The sequence below is a fragment of the Tympanuchus pallidicinctus genome, unplaced genomic scaffold (assembly GCF_026119805.1).
Source record: "Tympanuchus pallidicinctus isolate F22 unplaced genomic scaffold, pur_lepc_1.0 scaffold3, whole genome shotgun sequence".
Classification (NCBI taxonomy): Eukaryota; Metazoa; Chordata; class Aves; order Galliformes; family Phasianidae; genus Tympanuchus; species Tympanuchus pallidicinctus.
Window position 1 is genome coordinate 35458431 of NW_026294747.1, and position 14489 is coordinate 35472919.

A 14489-nucleotide genomic window follows, 5' to 3' on the forward strand; every position below is an offset into this window, starting at 1 on the left:
GTATAAAAAATTACTATCATTACATATCTACAAATTGTCACACACACACATGCATGACTCTACATAGAGATGAACTTTCCTCTTTTATTTTGCAAAGAGAAACTGTCATCCTATTCCTTGAAACTTAAATAACTGAACAGTCTACAAAAACAATCTGATATTTACAGATATCTGGGAAACCCTCAGTTGTTCTTGTTTTACTGTTGTATGCATGCCTTTAATTAATGACATTTTGAATTAAAAAGATCAAAAGAATTGTCAGCAGAACTAGGACTTGAGAAAATTGAAAAACAGAGCATGTCAAAGTAAAATGAATATATATGATAATAATGATAATAATTTTCTTTACCTTGTGATTCTTGTTTAAACTTGAAAAAAATGTCCACTGCTAAACAGTAAAATAGATTCTAGAAATAACTCTATTTTCTCCTGGCAGAGACAGCAAGGGTCATATGACGAATTCATGCATGGCTCTTATTTGAACTTACATCAAACAAGGCTTCAATAGTATGACTCAGGGGTGGGATGAATATTCACTGAAATCCTGAAATGTTCAATTATTTGTTGTAAAGCATATAAAGTAATATCTACAAAGTATACAAAAACACTGGCCAAAGTAAGTGCCTTCTAGTTTCTAATATCTAAGTTTCTGTATTAGTAAGAAACTTCCAAAATCTTCACAAATCCTACACAAAACCACGTCAGTCAAATACACGCTTAATTAAATGAGGCCAGACAATGTGAAACATGCACTTTGCTAACTGTAAGTAATTAGTAATTAGACTTTTTTTTTTTTTTTTTTTTTTTTTAAATATAAATGGTGTCTGAAATTCTATCTTGTGGCTAACAATTATCAAGCACACATAACAAATAAATATGCTTCTGTTTCAAATAAAACCCTTTTTTGGGGCATCTGAGTACTTCACATCAAGCAAGAAAGCTCCTTCTGTACTATGAGTTTTTAACACAGAAGAAACTTTTAAGAACCCCTTCAAACATACTATTTTTTTTGTAAAGTAGTGATTGCCTTGTCAGATATTATATGAAGTCAATATTTTTAATCTCTGGAAGACAACTCCCTAAGAAGGCTAGCTGCAATACATCAAATACCAACTCTTTAGGAATACAATGTCAAAAAAGATGAGAGGATGTAAATTTTCCAATTTTGATAACAAAAAAAATACTTAAATTCTTTCAATTATGATTTGTTTTACAATATTCTGTAGACTGAATAATTAAAACAGCATTATAATTTTGGTATTTAAGTTCGCCATTAAATAAGGAAAAAAAAATCAAAATAATTGATGAATTCTTTGCATTAGGTAAAATACACGGCAGATTATTAATAAAGAAGTGAAAATTATGGTATGATCATTGTGGGTAAAATTATCTATACTCCAGATTTGTAAAAGTTCAACAAATTTTAGGTTTAAAAGATACTAAATAGGATTTCTTAATGTGTGCTGTTAAGTAGCATCCTTATGGGGAGGAATATTGCAAAAGAAAGAAAGCATTATGGTGCCTGAGCTGCAGACAAATCTCACTCCAGATACTTTGGAATACTTGTTAGCACTCCAAAATTTGTGTACAGTGTGTAACACAGTAAGAGAGTAGATTTTTCAGATTTCACTCCTATGAAGTTTCAGTATTTTTCCTGATCTGTTGTATGATAAACACAATTTTAACTACTTGGATCACTGGACAATTCCACATAAAAAACATTATCTTTGTGTACACTTTGCCATCTGACTGACTTTAGGAAGTTCAAGTACATGTCTAAATATTTTATATATACATGACACGTATGTCTCAAAATATTTCATTTTGAACAATTTCCTACACTGTAACTTCTAAATTCAGAATTTAACAACATGCTTTGATATTGAAGCCATTAATAAAAACAATCCTATCAGAAATTTTCACAGAAATCAGTAAATAAAAAATATTCAATTATCCCCTAAATGATGGGCTTCTTATTCTACATGATAGTGAGAGTGGTTTTTCTCAACATCCAGTACCATTACTACACCTGCAGTTATAAATCTTAGCAGTATTTCCAGCTTGCATGCAGTTGGTGTGTATTCATGAGATACGCATGCATTTCCTAATGCAATGAGAAGAAACACACAGAAGAAAAGGGGTACTGCTGTTTCATTAGCATGACAATGCGAGTATTTTGAGCGTATCATCTGTTACATGTGGGCATACATGCTGCCTATGGGTGAAGGAGTTAAACAAAAGTAAGGTCACTGAAAGAAAACGAGGGACTGAAGAACTCTTGAAGGAAAAACTAAAGCAAATCCCACAAATTAACAAGAAGCTCAATCCATAACAGCAGTTCTCTCTTCATGCCGCAACAGTGATGAAAACGGCAAGCATCAAAGTCAAAGCAAGACATCTGCCATGCCTGTGCGATGGCTGTTAATATACTAAGTAAATTTTAAATCTTAAAATACTACCATGCTGACACATTATTACAGTATTCTGAGCACAGAATAAAAACAGAGCAGATGAAACCTTTAAAAATCATCAACAAAATCAAATCTTTTAAGCTATTTAAGTTTGCTACCAGAAGTGTCAAAATAACATCAGAAACAGGAAGGTGAATGACTGAGTACATCAGCATCAGGGAGTTACTTCAGATCACACATTCTCAAAGTTGGAGCAGACTATAAAAAGGAGATGAGGAGAATTTCCTGTATCCATGCAACCATTATTATACTATTCACACGTGCTACCCATTGCCACATCGTGATTAACAGACTAGAGCAATAAAGGAAAAGCTGCAATCAGATTACATGAAGAGGAATGAATATCTCTGCTGATTACAAATGACAGCTGATTTTTTTTTTTTTTTCAGTCAGGTGCACATTTAGAAAATGCACCAACTCAAAGGACAGATAAAGCCTCCTTGGAAGTAGCAGAGCCCATTTCAATGCTACTTTCTGACATGCTTTCAAATCAACACACAACTAGCTTAATCAAGAGTTTACCGTGACCCATTTTCATTACAAAGATCTACAACACAATGTAAATATTCCTCAAGTACACATAAGCACAGACCTACATATCAACTCTAGACACAGTCAGAAAATTTCCACCAAATATTCTACAGCGCAGTGAAATTAACTACAGCCTTGCAGGATTAGAGATAACCATACTAGTTTTGAAATTCCCTGTTTATGATGGCCTTTACTATGTTAGTAAAAGGAGAGTCAATGCACAAGTGCAGGATTTGAATTCTTAATGTATTCAACAGAAGTCACAAGTATTCTTGTTCCCCTAAGACCCACATTAAATTGAATTTCATCACAGTTGCTACAAAATTAACAGCACAGGTCCAATATATTAGACACTCATAGACAAATAAAAATTAATTTCAAGCAGATCAGATAGGAAGTCTTGTTCACTGACACCATTACGCTCCTAGACATTTGGGAGGCCTTGATTATCAGCTTCAGTTTTTGAGACGGATTTCTGTTTTTGGTGTGCTTCTGAAAAATGTCTTTTCTGTTCCTATTTCCCTCCCCTCTTCAGAAATATTGTTTACACCACTCTAAGTCCTCTTTTTATTTGTTCAGTAAGTTCTGTCTTCCACAAGAGTCACCAAGCCTAGAGAGGTCTACACAAATGCCATTTAACCACATCATAAAATCCTCCTGTCCCCACTCCCTTCAGTTTACAACAAACTTGAAAGCTAGGAGAGCCATAGCTAAAATATGCCAGAGGAAAAGAGTGGGGGACACGAAGGACAATTCTCAACATCTTCGACTCCCTTCTATTGCGAAAACAAACTGGATTCAATTTTCAAATATTCCTAGCTAGGAGATCACGTCTGTGTTATGGAAAACTCCTACTTATCCTTGCCATTCTTATCTGAGGGAAATTCTTTCTAGACCTCAAATATGATAATAGGTTGAACACCTAAAGCATTGAAATGACATATTTCTTCAAGAGTTTTTAAGCCATAGAAAAGGTGGCAAACTTTTGAAGTTTATTTATCTATTTATTTTCTGTTGCCTATTGAATTAATTGAATCCACTCAGGCCAAAGAAGTTTGTAGAATTTTTTTTCAAATCTCACTCCAAACCAACAGCTTTTAAAGAAGACCTCATGCCTCACATTAATTTTTGAAGTACTATGCAAAGCACTGAGTACAATACTCCAAGTCAGGTAGAAAAACAATTCTAATGACTACTTATTAACAAATCCACTCTTTAAAATCAGTGCCCAATCAACCAATGCTTAGTTAACAAAGCATTAGTTAACGAAGTCAACAAAGCCTACCAAGTAATAATATCTAATATTATAGCTAGTTATAAAAACAGCTCTTAGGACATGGCCAATTCCTGGATACTGAGATGGCAAACTATGTCTGAGGAATTTATAAAAACCTGTATATTCTATACAGAATCTGAAACACAGATGTTTTTGTGGGTGTATTTTTCAGCACTGAAAGTTTGCTATTTCAAAGTAAATTTTTTTCCAATTGCTCATCACTATATATCAATATAACGCTATAAGCCATCACTTTTCATGGTATAATGATGATAATACATTTTAAATTCTTTGATTAAGCTACTTGAGTAATGACAAAAAGATCGGACCTTTCTGAGCATAGAAATACCATGAATCAACATCTGTCATCTACAGAAATGGCACAAACGTCATTTACTGTTATCACACCAAACACCATCCATCACTCATCTTTAAATCCACTTCATCATATCCAAAGGGAGAACAAATCCAAAACTCCATGAGTACTAACAGCCTTAAAAAATAGTATTCTAACAGTATATCACATGAAAAATACAAATATATACAGCTTGGGTAGAAATTAGGCACAGAATCTATTTGGATCAAAATTCAAATTTACCTTTCAATTTATGAAAACAAAAAATAGTACATTCTTGCTGACACAAGTAACAGGTATAGAACAGAAAAGAACTCAGTCCTAAGAAGGGGAGAAGCAGAAGAGATTGACTTACCTTACGTTTTTAAATTTCTGATTGGTAAATCTGTTCTCCTTAGAGAAGCCCTTTCAAAATACTACAATTTCAGTTACAACCAAAAAATGAGATAGCCTTTTCTGACATCTTCACAATGACACTAACTTTGACAACGTTATATTCTGAGCTAAACAACAAAATCTCCAGGAGAAAAATGAACTAATTACACATTTTGAAAGCAGCATTGGAATAGAAAATACAGATAAGTACTTTTAATACTGGGGAAATACTTACTATCTTTAAGTAGAAAAAGATTAGGAACACCAGGACTTTGTTGCTTTAAGAAGGCTAAAACCACTAACTGGTCATGATAATAATTAAGACAAAGTGATAAGAACTTACACCATGTTATAAAATATCAGAAAGAAATGACTTTTTAGGGCTGAATCTATTATTTGCTTATTTAAAAAAAGCTGTTCTTTTTCAGTGCTTCGCTATGCTTTTTATGGCAATGACACCGCAATAAATTGAAAACAATATCCTTAAATCTGACAAAAATAAAAGAGGACATAAAATGTGAAGATCATAGCAGTAGAACTGCAGGGAAACGTATATGCCTTGGGAACCACATGTGTGAAAGGATACAAGTTTTGGTATAAAGGGATTAACGATTTCAACGCACGGCTTGCATTTATAGCTGTTGCACGAACCATAATAGGAAGAATTTTTCCATTCACAATAGCACCATCAAAGAGTGGACCAAAAAATGGGACCTGAATAAAAAATTAAGAAATTCAACATAAAGCAAGAAGTAAGCTATAACAATTACCAATCAACAGTAACAATAGAGTGCCCAAGGGTATAATTTTTTTCTCCTCATTCTTAGATAATCAGACCAGTTATTGTGCTCCATGACAGACCTTTTCTCTTAAGGAAATATACAGCCACATAACTGCTTGATATCCTTGGTAACAGATAAAGTATTTTAAGAAAATTAAGCAACCATTTTAATACTATATCTCATCAAAGCTTATTTTCAAAATTTGCTGCCAAAAATCCAAAGAATAGTTATGCATATGATGTTTATGAGGTTGCAAGGCCAGATGACAATACTGTAGGCAGTCTTCTTTTTCCTTTTTAACATTCAAGCCCTTCACTATTCCCCATAATATAACATGCTGTACTTAAGCTAGTAAAGAAAATAATACACCTATTAATTCAAATACAAGGAACCTTGTGATAATAAGACCATATACTGGGTATCATTTCACACCTATAATCAGAGGTAGTTATCACATGGATGAATTCCTATGTCCCTATTCTGTTATATCTCAATTAATTTTAGCACTTTTAAGAAAGTGCTTCAATATATGAAGCACAGAAACTTATGGTGAGTGACATCATATAGAGAAATTTTGCAGTACAAACATTCATGATGACTTTTACTCGGTCAGCGTTCACTATCTTAAACCACTGACAGCCCAGACGTGATGAACAGAAATTAGAAAGGATATGTGTTCATATGCCTAGGAGTTGAATGGTCTTTGCTTGGCTGAATTTATTTTCAAGTTCCTATGCTGAGTCCAGGAGAAGATGAAAATTGGCTTTGAGAAAGAAGAAAGGGGAATATGAAATGGATGGAAAAGCTCGAGCAGGCTATGATTTAATGGCCACAATCACATATCAATTTGATACAGAAAATTTCAAAGATTATCTTAGAATTTAAATAATTAAGCAGAACATTGCAGCTTTCTTTGCAGTTTACAATGCCAGCAGATTTGCTTGGTAGAATCATGCCTCTGCAGGTTCAAGTTACTTGTTTTGCTATGCACTGTTCTGAGTTGTCCCATTTCCTCCTACCACTGTAATTGTCAAAGTTGAAGACAGATCACCTTGTTGAATCAGTTTATTACACCAAAGCCCTGCATACAAAATAGAACTTAGTTCATGAACTTCGAACATAAAGAAGTTCTCTCTGCCCTGTGCGTATGCTCAATCAATTTTCACTGTTCCCTGGCTATAAAGCACATGAAGGAAACACATAACCAGCCACCTGCCTTACCTCAGGCTTCTTCATGATCTGGATACTAAACATATGGTTTTTCATGGGATAGATAACAATAAGAACATCACCAAATTCTGTTGGAATTATTCCTCTTCTATAATCTCGAGTATGCTCTGACCAAACAATGTGTACTTCATCGTTTCCTAAATGTCTCAGCTGGAAAAGCAGAAATAAAAGAGCATCAGTTTAAATATCTTCTGTATCCATACAGCTATACTAAATGTTCTTATTTCAATAGGAAAAAAAAACCAACCAGGAAAAAGAACGAAAGAGGAATAAAATAAATTACACTACAGTTCTCTCGTGTTTTCAGTTACAGTATTGGTTTTTGCTATGGATTTTTACACATTTCTGCCAATTACTATTTAAATTAACAATAGAGACTAATAAAAGCTAAAATTTTGTTGATTTTATCTCAAGAATGCCAAGTAATTCAACCGGATTTGCCAAAACGGTTTCAAGACTGCCATCATTGACAGGCAGTAAATTAACTACTAAATTCCATATGAATTTTAAAAAGAGAGAGACAAACATCTGTTTAAAAGGCATCAATCTGAGCAGTCTTTTAACCTCACCATTCTAGCTAAATTCTAAACTGTCCACCACAATTTTTTACTCCTTGTGCATCACCAGATATAGCTGACAATTTTCTTTATCCACAGTTCTCAGTTTGTTTGCACGGCTTTGGCCAACCAATCAATTGCCTTGATGTTATTCAAAGGACAGCACCGTGAATGGCTCTTAACAAGTAACATGCTGATACAAATCTGAGCACTTCCAAGTTGTTGTTTTGTATAAAAAGTCAACAACTTTCTGTTTTCATTTTTTTTACAATATAACTGCATTTTAAATAAAAGGAAAACATACACAGTCATCAGAGAAATATCATTCCAAATATTTGCTTGTTTCTCTTATAGTCTCCTGGAACACTATTTTTGTCTTACCTGAAGGCCATAAGTTGAAGGCCATTATATTGGTCATAAGTAGCAGTCTTTACAAAAAAAAAAAATCAAAAAAGAAAAAAAACCCATGCTTCTGTTCTTCTCTACTGGCTTTGCATTGTAACAGACTGAAAACTGATACATTATTATTACAATAAAAGCTTTTTCTTCAGTTTCAGACTGGGCAAAGATGTGATCATCAGTGGCATCAGTGCCATGCCTCCTGTGATGCTCAATAAACCATTTGTTTTACCTGGATCAGATCATACATATACATAAAGAACCATGAGTGTAATTTCTTTTAAGAGAGCTATTTTTGCCTCTTTTGTAGATGTCTGTTACTTTGAACTGCACTTAGATGTTATTGTGCCAACCATAAACTTAGACCAAGAGAAGACTTGGTTACAACAGCATTCAGGATGTTGAGTTTTATTTGATTACATGAGAAAAAAAAAACAGGCAGCAACCTGAACTACTGTTATGGAACACAAGAACATCAGCTGCAGAAATTTTGGATGGCATGTTTACAATGACACATTGTAAAAGACAACCAACTGTGGAACTCTTAGGAGGGCCTAAATATCTTCGAAGTTCCAAAGTGAAGTGACAGTCAAACAGTGCATCAAAATATGACAATGACATAAGGGCATGTAGAACTGCCAGGCTCACACTCAGAAGCAGGTGAAAAGTTAGGAAGGATGAAACAGACTTATCAAAGAGAAATTAAGAGGCTCAGATAGAAAATCCTGTGAAATATGAAACAACAGTGTGATCCTAGATTGGGGTATGCTCAGTCACCTGGTACACCATTAATGTGTAGAACACCCATCACTGACACACTCATCACTGCTCAGTACCATTCTTAATTTCATCAATATTGAACTATTAATTAGAAGATTACTTTACTTATCATCTTCGGACTCAGAGACAATAAACTTGCACTGTTACATTTCAAATAATGGAAAGAGACAAACTACATGCCAAATAAACAGCTTTAAAACCCTAAACATATTGAGTTTAGATAGTAGAGTTTCTGGCTGTCCCTGAGTTTCATTTATCAAAGGTTGCCCCTGCGTATTTGTAACTAGAATTTAGAGCTAATCAGATATGACAACAATTCTTTCATTTCTGGGATAGCTACTGAGATGGAGCATCACTACTGATGAATACTTGCAAATCAGAATGGTACAGATTCTGGAGAATGATAAAGCATGATAAAAGTCTATTGTGCAGTTATTTCACAAAGACTACTGATAAAGAGCACATAATTTAGGACGCCAAGTGTACTGAAGCGATCAGTGATTTTTCTTTCCATTTTGGAAATTTGCTTTATTACTCCCATAGAAGTGTGAGAATACACTCCAGGCTAAAAACACTAACTTATTCAGGAGAAAAGAACAATGAATTGGATGATTCCACTGAGTGCCAAGTTTTGTCAGCTGTCCTTCATCTCATGAGTACTCCCAAAAATGATTTGACAAAGACTTATTTTAAGTGCAGAATGTGACACACAATGCATTGTGTCAAACTTAGATGGTGCAAGTAGGCAAATGATGGTATTAACTGTGTGTGCTAGTTTATAACAAAATGTACTTAAAATCAAAACTATGATCAATGTTTTGAGCTCATCGTAGGAGGAAGAAGAGCAACAAGAGAGTATGCAACTGTAAAAGATTGGGTGTTGCTTATTTTATCTTTATGCTTGGAGAAGAATTAAATCTTGGATAAGTAATTATATTCACTTTACAAGAGCAGATCAAAGAGTTCTGATCTTAAAAAAGAGCTCTTTACTGCTTCTTTCACATGACCTCATCATGGTCAGTAAGCAATGCTAATGAGAAAGTTGGAATGGTTATAACTTGACTGATGAACACACTTGGTTCATGGAAGAGATCCAACACCTAGAATTGTCTCAAAAAGCTTTTGATGGTCTGTTAGCTTTTGCATGAACTTTTTAGAAAGAAGAATTTCAATTTTTCTTCTTTTTTCAGTTCCCTCTGCAATGATCCTGAAACTGAGCGCTACCCCACCACCAAGCTCTCTTGCAAGAACAATAAACATTAGGAGAATTCACCATACACTGTATTTATTACACCACAGAAGGGTCAGTCTGACCTCTTTCAATTTCAATCTGAATTCCTCAAGTCTGAATTGGAAGCATCACAGAAATCAGCGCTCTGTATACAAGTGGCACAAAGGCTCTGAGTTATAACCATTTCTGTGCATTGAATCCGCAGGAGAGACAGCAACATAGTCAAGAAGAAAGTGTGGTTCCATGTTATCTAGCAGAATTGGATGTGGTATGTACAGAATACACAGGTAATAAGACTGAAATCGTTGTCAGTGGTTATTCAAAACTCTCCACCAGCAGTTGTGTTAGCCATTGTATCTTCAAAATAATTTCCTGACCTTGTTTTCCTAACTTTAGAGCAGTCGAGTGCAAATATTTACTGGAGATTTGAAGAACAGCAGTAATACAAATAGTAAAATTTGCTAAAACTGTGTTACACTTCAAGTAACTGGTAATACACTGTATCTGAAACACCTGGAACTGTAGTTATATACCAATATTCCAAAATACTAAATATTGTATAACTTCACATTTAACTCTAGATAGTTTATTGTTGAAGTATAAGGCAGTACACAAATCAGAAATAGGAACACGCAAATAAATGGTAAAAAGGCAAATATCTTTTACAGTAGCATTCTTAAAGGATGCATCAAGCCCAGAGAATGGAAAGTTGAGCAAGCAATATTGCAGTTTAGGATATAGCTTTTAGCTGTGTGTGTGAAGAAGGAAAGGCTATATTGCAAGAAACGTTACATGAAAAAAAGGAACAGAGCAATAAGCACCAAATGAATGTAAGAATTCAGAAAAGTGGATCAAATTAAAGATGATTTCCGGCTATGGGAGTAAGTGACAGGCACAATGGTCATGTTATCCATGGTGATCCACAAAGGTGGCAATGAGAAATAGATTAAGAGCTCTGTTTTACCAATTTTAAACCTAAGCTGACGGGAAGACAGCCTGAGGAAATGTCAGAGATGAGCAGATTTTTTTTTTAAGCTTGCTTTGAAACTCTACTCCATTAAAATAAATATATAAAAATGACCAACTCCAAGGTTACCTGAAATTTCAAATTTAACTCAAAATACTTTAAAATATTCTTACTCTATAGCCATCATCATGTGTCAGCTCTCTTAATACATTTATGTTAACTGAATACAAAAGAAACGTGAAATAAATATAACCAGGAGGGATGATCAAATCTAATTTTGATACATTAGTGTCATATGCTGTACATGTTACAATAGCAGCCAGACTTAATACTAAGCTGCAGGCTATACTGAAATTTCCAAATGGCAGATTGTTCTAAGTGATACCAAGTATAATTGAAGTAATAAACGATAGTAAAAGCAAAGCACACTGTCAGGAAGAATTTAAGTATTTACTTTTTAAAATTAAATGAGTTAGGTTTGGAAAGGCAAGACAAGTGAAATAATGCAGGGCTCAATTTACAAAAAATTCCTTTTATTTATCTGTTGCATTAACCCTTGAACTCTTGCCAAAATTACTGTAATTTCTAATATTCACTTACCTAACGGAGGGAGAAAAAAGGCTATTATATTTCCTTCTGATACAGCAACATCCCCAAATTTGCTGCTTCTTCAAAAATTCAAGTGTTCATTATGAAAAGAACAGAAGAAGCAGAAACATCTGAAGTACTGGCATAATGAAGCTAGTTCTGCCCACTGAATGTAGGAAGCACTTCTTTATAGTATATATTAGCCTCTGATTTAATTTTTCACAAAACTTTCAGAACTACGGTACTGTGGTTTTTGTTGTTGTGTTTTTAGTTTTTTTCAAATGGCATGTGTACTTACTTGTAACTCAAAAAATATTGTACTAATAATTTACATCTATAAACACTCAACTCCCTGATACATCTTGATGCAGAATGAAAAACTAGCTACAAATGCTGAGAGTTATAATTCTTTTAGGACAACATCAAAGATAAACTAGAATCATGTAATAGAGCCAAGGCCCAATATGAATTAGTACTCCAATTTTTAATAACATTACTATTGCTTATTTATGCATCTTGTGCATAATTTCACCTACAATGCCTCCACTCCTCCATCTGGCTAATGAAGGAGGAGCCAAACAGTGATAAGGTAGAGGCAGAAATATGAGCTTTTTCACTCCATAAACTGAGTCTTCGCAGCTTCATTAAACTCTGACATTTTCTTTGTAAGCTTGTCCTTGAAAGGCTGTTCAATTTAAATGCTTTTTAATCTAACTCTTAATTCTAAAAGAACAAAATTGGGTTATATTATTGGTATTAAATCTTTAATTCAGTATTTTTAAATTTAGTGCATGCTTTAGATACGCATTTCAATGTTAAGTTCCTTTATATATTCACATTTTCATTTGTGCTTCCCAAATTCATGCCATTTCTTGTTCTCGTTCATGTCTTCAGTAACGAATGCTTCAGAGGTACTCAAGACATTTAAAAGTTTTATTTACTACTCTGTAAGATGGATGGAAAATAAGTTTAACATTGGGTTGGCCTCTGAAACAGCAGAATCTTGATTTTGTAGTAGCTGGACAGGCAGGAAGAAGTTTTGTTTTAATTTAATTTGACCTCCATTTATAAAATGGACCTATCATGCACCTCTAGGCACATTTACAGTATAAAAACAGCAGCAGTTCTAAGCCAAGTACTGGAAGTTTGCTTGTTTTTCTCTTTGAATGAAATAGATAAAGAAAGTACATGAAAGACTTGCAGAGAAACTCAAAACTCAAGTTTTTTTTGAGGTCACGAACAGTACTGTGCTCAGCACAATTACAAAATGAAGTCCATTCTACTGAGTGTGATCTTGCAGAGGACATAAAATATATTTTTTTCTGACCCATCCACAGTGTAAGCAGCACAAGTAGTTTCAGAACCACTAAAAGACTTAAGCACTAAGCTTGCTTCCCTACTCATGACTCCTGATCCAACTTGATGATTCTTCCCAAGATTCGAATTAGATGATTTTCTCTAATTTGGGATAAGATTTATTACATCTTTTTGATGTCTAATGCTTCTTTCCATACAGTCTTTACCTTACAAGAAGGACTCGGCACTAACAGTCTCTCTTACTCCTTTACTTAGGCTATTTTCACTGAACATACATGAAATTAATACTTTCCAACCTGTCTCTGTTAAATTTGATTGAGATAGATTGAAATGGAGATATTAGAGAAGGGAGGAGAGATGTAAAGACAGGCTCACAAGCCTTCACTCATTGGGAAACTGTTTAAATAAACAGAGAACAAATGTAGAGGAGGAACAGGAAAGAAAGCCACAGAGAATAAAGGAGCTTAGTAACAGCCCATCAGCAGTACACTACAAATACAATTCCAACCTTCCGATATATACTCCACTGACATATCCATACAGACCTCAAATATTCCTAATTACTAAAAAGAGAGATTGTGAAAGAGAATAGAAATGGGCCTGGGGCAAATTGGAGCTGTTAAAAAGTCCAGTTGACATCACTTTCACAAGTTAAATCACAGAAGGCCTGGACAAGCACTGAACCTTTTGTGGTAGAACAGCTATATGCAGATTCAGAGCGCTCCTGGAAACAGACATGAGATCTTTCCTGTGTGTTCTGCTGAAGCCTACAGTATTTGAAAATTATTTGAGAAAAATTAATTTTCATTGTGATCAATCTTTCTCCTTTCCAACACTTTGTAATCCTCTAATTCAAACGTTACATGCAACATTTGTAAACGTAATTATAAGCTGTGTTGCACAAAATCAAATTTCTTTTAAAACATACAGAAGCCAGTTAACATAACAGCATACGTTGTAGCAATATATACTGCTTTAAATTAGAACAAAAGCAGCAACCTTATTTTAAAGTTAGTCATATTATCTATTAAACCACTCTTATAAATCACTAACAATCTATTACTCTGGCTACACTTAATGAAATAAAGAACAGGAAGGACCCAGCACTACAGGCACACAAAAAGAAATATCTTTAATTAAAAAACAAACAAACAAAAACCAACTGCCTAAAATGAAGCAGTGAGAAGTTAGTCTATAATAACAAGAACAACAATTATATTTTTTTCTTCAAGTTGAACACAAGGAACAAAAAGTCATTAATAACTGAAGTTTGCCAGAGGCATGGCTATTACTCTCTTTACTGACTGTCTGTTGTCTAATTTAATTACAAGTATTAAACTCCACGCTGAGGTCAACCAGCTTCAGTTCCTTCAATATTACACTTCAACCTGTGCTCATTAACGTGTCTACTGAATGGATTAGCACATCTGAAGATGTATGTATGTAGGACAGGGGACAATCTAATGATAGCCAATTGTTCATTTATAACAGGACATGTGTTCGAGGAGGTAACTTATTCACACTAATATGGAATTTATTAAATTCTAAAGAAAAAATACCAATACAGAATATCATTATTTTCTTAGCATGGCAACAAGAGATTCTATCACTCTTGAACGTTTGTGTCTGC

At 34.1% G+C, this 14489-nt stretch overlaps 1 protein-coding gene across 16 annotated transcripts in view; it reads right to left on the bottom strand.

The window, feature by feature from the left end:
- Positions 1-14489, bottom strand: part of RALGAPA1 (Ral GTPase activating protein catalytic subunit alpha 1) — a 113761-nt gene that overhangs the window by 24293 nt on the left and 74979 nt on the right. For all 16 annotated transcript variants that reach the window (XM_052696821.1, XM_052696816.1, XM_052696820.1 and 13 more), the window contains 2 exons: positions 7012-7170; positions 5595-5722 (listed from right to left, as the gene is read on the bottom strand). In XM_052696821.1, coding sequence (XP_052552781.1) covers positions 5595-5722; positions 7012-7170 — 287 coding nt within the window. The remainder of the gene's footprint in view (positions 1-5594; positions 5723-7011; positions 7171-14489) is intronic.